Source organism: Pteropus vampyrus, unplaced genomic scaffold, assembly GCF_000151845.1.
Source record: "Pteropus vampyrus isolate Shadow unplaced genomic scaffold, Pvam_2.0 Scaffold6, whole genome shotgun sequence".
Classification (NCBI taxonomy): Eukaryota; Metazoa; Chordata; class Mammalia; order Chiroptera; family Pteropodidae; genus Pteropus; species Pteropus vampyrus.
This window is the reverse complement of record NW_011888787.1, coordinates 3,588,370-3,594,743: the sequence shown is the minus strand read 5'-3', so window position 1 is coordinate 3,594,743 and position 6,374 is coordinate 3,588,370. Positions and strand designations below refer to the sequence as shown.

At 48.1% G+C, this 6,374-nt stretch overlaps 1 protein-coding gene across 1 annotated transcript in view; it reads left to right on the top strand.

Annotated features, from left to right (window-relative positions):
• Nucleotides 1–926: 926 nt before the first annotated feature.
• The window catches only part of ATP1A1 (ATPase Na+/K+ transporting subunit alpha 1), an 18,364-nt gene continuing 12,916 nt past the window's right edge, over nucleotides 927–6,374 (top strand). Inside the window, exons 1-7 of the mRNA XM_023534907.1 lie at nucleotides 927–1,075; nucleotides 1,442–1,501; nucleotides 3,035–3,238; nucleotides 4,127–4,240; nucleotides 4,658–4,792; nucleotides 4,890–5,007; nucleotides 5,439–5,707. Of these exons, the coding sequence (XP_023390675.1) occupies nucleotides 1,046–1,075; nucleotides 1,442–1,501; nucleotides 3,035–3,238; nucleotides 4,127–4,240; nucleotides 4,658–4,792; nucleotides 4,890–5,007; nucleotides 5,439–5,707 (930 nt within the window). The 5' untranslated portion in view covers nucleotides 927–1,045. The remainder of the gene's footprint in view (nucleotides 1,076–1,441; nucleotides 1,502–3,034; nucleotides 3,239–4,126; nucleotides 4,241–4,657; nucleotides 4,793–4,889; nucleotides 5,008–5,438; nucleotides 5,708–6,374) is intronic.

The following is a 6,374-nucleotide window of genomic DNA, read 5'->3' as shown; positions in this document are numbered from 1 at the left end:
GTAGATTAGCTCAAGCGTGTTAGATGGGGCGGGAGAAAGGAACAATCTAAATTTAAACTATAGAATCAACATTTTTTCTAAAAATTGTTCCAGTTTCCAAGAGGCGTAGGCGGATCCTGTGAATTCTGTGATAATGCACATGCTTTCCTATGTCCTGCCTGTGTCAAAACGTTTCCAGTGACTTTCATTCGGTGGGGGATTTCTGAACGGGGTGGGGCTGCAGAACGGGGTGGGGATCCCCTTTTTTTCCTTTCATTTAAAGAATTATCAGGACTCTTAGGCTGACTTTTTAATGAGAAGATGAAAAGGTCACTCACTGTTCTTGTGTGAGCCTTGAAAATGTTTAAATTCGATACTTAATGACACCTTTGCAAAATGAAGAATTTAAATAAAAGTAACTATCATTCAGTCCTCTCTCAGAAGCACTAAGTGAGGCAGGCACTCTTCTCTCCATGCTATAGAAGAAAAAAATTGCAACTCGAGTTGGTCATTTGCCCAAGGATACATAGCTAGCTGGTGCGTGGCAGAGCCCAGGTTTTTAAATGAGTCCTGATTCTGAATGTAAAGGTGTAAGTACTGTATTCTATTCTTAAGTTAATAAGGTAAAGATGGTTTCATTCTTTCAGTGAGGAAGATGGAAGGCCACAGGACAGAGATTTTGACAGCACAGCCCTCTCCCCGTTGACCCCAAGTGGAAGTGACAGGCAGGGCCATTCTGAGGCCTGCTGGACTTGCCCCCTGGCCCTAACGCCCTGGGGTGCAGGTGGTAGGTCTGGAGCTTAGGTGGCAGCACCGATGAGATTGCTTTGCATAGCACGTGGCGTATGCACACAGATTTCCATGCGTGTTATCCCAGTGGCTGTTCAGAATGGTGGCTATCCTGAAAACTGTGGAAACCCCGCTCCCGAACCCTTGGTTTCGAGATGCTGTTCAAAATTCATGACCACAACTGTCCCACATTGTCTTGTAGATTGGACGTGATAAATATGAACCCGCAGCCGTTTCAGAGCATGGCGACAAAAAGAAGGCCAAGAAAGAGAGGGATATGGATGAACTGAAGAAGGAAGTTTCCATGGTAAGTACCAGGAAGACGACTGCTTCCTGTTCTTAAAAATCACCTTCTGTCTTTTGAGTATGTGATTTACTTACACCCCATCCTTCAGTCAGAGACTTGCTTTATTTTAGAAGTAAGGCATCATTGCACTGGTACAAATTGTAGAGGTGGATATGGGAATTTTTAATTTTAAAAGCTGTTGGAGGGTTGGAAAAGTTACTCGGCCACTCTGGCATAACCAGAGGTCCACAGGAGGAACGGTCGGTCTGTGGTTGGTCTCGTGGGCCTTTGAAGTTAAATGACAAGTGGCGAGTGACACCGGGGCATTTTATAGGTCTTTTTCTTCAGGTACGGCATTTAATTCTTTCGTTTCTGCTTTTCCCTTAGGATGACCATAAACTCAGCCTTGATGAACTTCATCGCAAATACGGAACAGACTTGAGCCGAGTATGTTCTAATTGGAAACTTTGTACAGAATCCTAATTTTGTCTATTGCTTTTCCCGCCTCGTATCACAGGCTTAGCCTTGGGGACTCTGTAGGAAAATGACAGCCACCATCTGATTACTATGCGACATGCACCAGAGCTCGGGTTTTTCAGTGCTTTTTCAATATTTTGTTTCCCCTGAAACTTTGAAAGTAGACATTATCTTCCCCATTTTGCAGTGGGCGAGCTCCAGTGAGTGGGAGCATGAGAACTGGAAACTGAAAAGCTCCAAAGCCGTGCTCATTCCCTGGCCTTTTGATTATCAATCTTTCCTTTATACTTTTTACATGTTGACTTGACTCTTCCAACAATTCAGATTTTTGCTCTTGAGCAGCTGGCTCGTTGCAGCGTGTCAGAACCCTGGTTATTGTATCATTTATTTCAGACTTGTTTTTGATACAATTCAAAGAAACCTTTCAATAAAGTATGTGTTGTTTATCCTTGTCATCTTGGGGATTTTGAGATTAAATTTGCCATAAACAATATAAAATAATTGGGGGGTAGAATTTGTTATTTCTACACAACCGCTGAAAATTCTGGGGAGTAACCTGAATCTCAGCAAATACAGCAGTTGTTTCAGTAAGTTATTGAGAAGCTCGAACTAGGCGGGTCCTCTACATAAGTTTTTATTAGATTCCTGTGACATGTTCTCTGTGACCCTAAGTCAGTTTCTCGATGCTGTGGGTCTGCTTCCTTGCTTGTAAAATAGGGTTAATAATCCCCAAAAAGTGTTATCGTGAGAAGTTTAAACAAATTAATGAATTTGAAGCACTGAATTCAGTGCCTGGCATGCAGCTCGTGCTCAGACGGCTGGTATTTTGATAGTGCGAAAGTAAATCAGGTTTTTCCCTCGTAATGGGAGCCTTATGTGTGCTGTCCATGAGTCATGGTTTTAAGGCCTATTAGAAAATAGAGTGGACTCTTCCAGTGAATACTCTTCAGTGGACAGGAGTCTTAGGGGTCAGCTAAAATATGCCTGTACGTGAACCCCCTTCCCTGCCAGGTAATTGTTTTAATTATCCTCCAAAGAAGAAAGTTTTATACTTAACTGTTAACCCAATAATAGGTTAGATTCCAACAGAGATTTTTTTTTTTTCCTTTAGTGTTTATAAGAGGTTTTTCTCTCTCTCACACAGATTCAATACACAGAAAACCCAGAGCTCTTAATTTGCAAAACTGAATCAATTAGTTAAGAGAGAGCGCTTTTTGGTAAAAGTGCAATTTAGTGTGAGTCCCTTATCTAAAACTCTAAGTTTAGACCAGACTGGATTCAGATTTGTCCGTGGCTCGATTTTTACAAAGAATTTTAGTCTGGGTGTTGTGGTTTCCTCAGGAAAATCTGGGCTCTGGGTTGCCTGGACCGTGTGGGGGTCGTCATCAGAATTTGCCAGGTTTTGCTTTTACTTGGGAAATGCCGCTTCCCAGCCCTCAGGTAGGCATATCACCTTGTAAGGACGGGAGCCATTTGTCTTAATCATCTTCCTCTGCTTCTCAGGGCTTAACCAGTGCAAGAGCTGCTGAGATCCTGGCCCGCGACGGTCCCAACGCCCTCACTCCTCCTCCCACCACTCCCGAATGGGTCAAATTCTGTCGGCAGCTGTTCGGGGGGTTCTCGATGTTACTGTGGATTGGAGCGATTCTTTGTTTCTTGGCTTATGGCATCCAAGCTGCTACCGAAGAGGAACCTCAAAATGATAATGTGAGTTGTGTAGCTCCTAATTTGGATGACTGGATACACATAGAGTATCCCCTTGGTCTTTGCCACTCGGTTATTATTTATATTTCAATTACAGTTGACAGTCAATACTATTATTCGTTGCAGGTGTACAGCACAGTGGTTAGACATTCTGTATAATGTACACGGTGTAAGTCTAGGACCCACCCAATGCCATACAGTTCTTACATTATCGACTCTATTCTTTATGCTGTATTTTACATCCCCATGACTATTTTGTAAGTGCCAGTTTGTATTTCTTAATCTCTTCCCCTTTTTCACCCAACTCCCCTCCCAAATTACTACTACTTTCCGGATGATTCTAAACCCCGAGGAAAAGACGTGTCAGCAGCTGCTGCCTTCAAGGCTCGTCCAGTTTTCCTCCTTGCATTCAGGCTTCTCTCCCGTCTCCTGCCCGGTCGTGCTGTGCGCTTCCAGGCTGGGCGTCCATGCTGCACACTGCTGCTGTGAACAGGCAGCTCTGCCAGGCTCCTGACCCTGGGCCGGCTGCCACTCATTAGGGACAGCACAGCTCTTAATATGGCACATCCCACGTGTCCAGAAGTAGTTGGTAGCCATTTTTCAAAAGTCACACGTCGTTCTGAAAACATTTGTTTTAATAAAGCAGGGGAAACTGATCCATCTAGCACATGTCCAGACGTCTTCTCAAGTTGGCGACCAAGCGTCCATGTGACTCCATTTTGACCCTCGTGTATATGAGGTCTCTCAGAGAAATACAGAGGCAGGAGTTCTGTATTTCTGAAGCTTTGATCTCTGTTAAAAATCTGTTTTTCATTCCATCAAACATTAACCGAATGGTCCCAACTCTTTGCTCAGAGCCATGTGGCCCTAACGTGTTCGTTCCCTCCCCAGCTGTACCTCGGCGTGGTGCTGTCGGCTGTCGTCATCATAACTGGCTGTTTCTCCTACTATCAAGAAGCTAAAAGTTCAAAGATCATGGAATCCTTCAAAAACATGGTTCCTCAGGTACCTGCCGTGTTGTCCCTCACCCAGTGCGTGACCCGACAGCCCCAAGAATGTGAACGGGCGGTGGTCAGGTTTTCTGAGAATTCAGAGAGGGGTGCCTTCACGTACCCCCGAAACCAGACCTGTTTTTCTTACACCCCAGACGGTGACTGTCTTCCCTCTGAACGGACACAGAGCAAGCATGATAGGAATGCGAGGACTGCCCCTCGGCTCACTGTCGGCCGAGCTTTTGTAACTTATTCAAATAAAAGATTAATAACCTCTGTTAGCACAACTAAAAACTAGTGTCTTTGTTAGGCACTCAGATAACGAGGATTGTAGGTCATTTTTGCAGCGTGATTTTCCCGTTTTGACACGCCCTCCTGGTTTCCCACTTTTATCTGATTTAATGGTGCCAACTGTCGTCTGCCTCCAAAGCAAGCCCTGGTGATTCGAAACGGCGAGAAGATGAGCATCAATGCGGAGGACGTCGTCGTCGGGGACCTGGTGGAGGTGAAGGGCGGTGACCGCATCCCGGCCGACCTCAGGATCATATCTGCCAACGGCTGCAAGGTGGGTGGCGGCTGCGAGGCGGGTGGCGCGGGGCCCTGCCCCGCAGGCGGGGAGGCGAGCGGCCTCGGCACACGTCCTGCTTTTCCCTCGCTGGCAGGTGGATAACTCCTCACTCACTGGCGAATCAGAACCCCAGACCAGGTCTCCGGACTTCACCAACGAAAACCCCCTGGAGACCAGGAACATCGCCTTCTTCTCCACCAACTGCGTGGAGGGTACGTACGCTCAGCAGGCGGCGTGCGGCGTGGCGCGTGCCTCGGTCGTTCCCCACCCGCCGCGTGTCGCGGACACGACCCCTCTTCCTGTTGACGGACTGTCTCTGAGCACCCCAGGCAGGCACAGAGTGGGCGGTGCACTCGGTGGCAGGGAACCCAGGAAACGCTGTGGCCGGTCTCCCCGCTCCCCGGCCTGCCCCTTCCAAGGGCAGCGCCTACGTAGCGTGGAGTGTGCAGCCGCCTCCTGCTCATGGACAGAAGTCCCTTTGCCACAGCCTCTGCGATTTCGCGCAAACCGCATGTGCCACTGGAGGGTGGGTGGGCCCGTAAGGGCAGGTGTTCCTGTCTCTTTAACCGTGCTGGGTAATCGTGTGCATTCTGTGGCTTCTTTGATAAAACTTGGTACAATTTTTCCTCCCTGCTTTCTTTAGGAACTGCCCGGGGCATCGTCGTGTACACTGGGGACCGCACGGTGATGGGAAGAATCGCCACCCTCGCCTCCGGGCTGGAAGGGGGCCAGACTCCCATAGCTGCAGAAATCGAGCATTTCATCCACCTCATCACGGGCGTGGCTGTGTTCTTGGGGGTGTCCTTCTTCATCCTTTCCCTGATCCTCGAGTACACCTGGCTCGAGGCCGTCATCTTCCTCATCGGTATCATTGTCGCCAATGTGCCGGAAGGCCTGCTGGCCACTGTCACGGTGAGAGGCTCGGGGCGGGGCAGTGTCCACTCAGGGTTTCAGCTCGCGTGAGTGTGAGGCTCAGCCACCCCCTCTCCCGGGGGCCACCAGCTTGCGTGTAGTGCACGTGTTTGTATAGATTTTCTTCAGAGCCACGTGGTATAGGGGGAGGCAGTAGGGAGGACCTCAGTGTGGTTTTATATGGAAGGTAAGTGTAACCCCAGAGGATAAACTTGGTTCGCACATTAGCACATGATCCAGAGCAGTGTAATGGAGAAAGAACTTGGGAATGAATGGGAGAAATCACACTTTCTTAATATGTCGCTTATTTATGGGGGGGAGGGGGTGCCCCATATACACATTACCGTGACCATTTCTTTCAGATGTCAGAGGAAGGTTGCAGAAGTAGTTTTAGACAAATTTCTTCCACGTTAGGCTGCAGCCGGGGTTCGTGTAGAATTCCATCCTGGCTGAGACTGAAACTTGGTTCCTCGCGTTTTTAGGTGTGTCTGACCCTCACTGCCAAGCGCATGGCGAGGAAAAACTGCTTGGTGAAGAACCTGGAAGCCGTGGAGACCTTGGGGTCCACATCCACCATCTGCTCCGATAAAACTGGGACTCTGACGCAGAACCGGATGACCGTGGCTCACATGTGGTTTGACAATCAAATCCATGAAGCCGACACAAC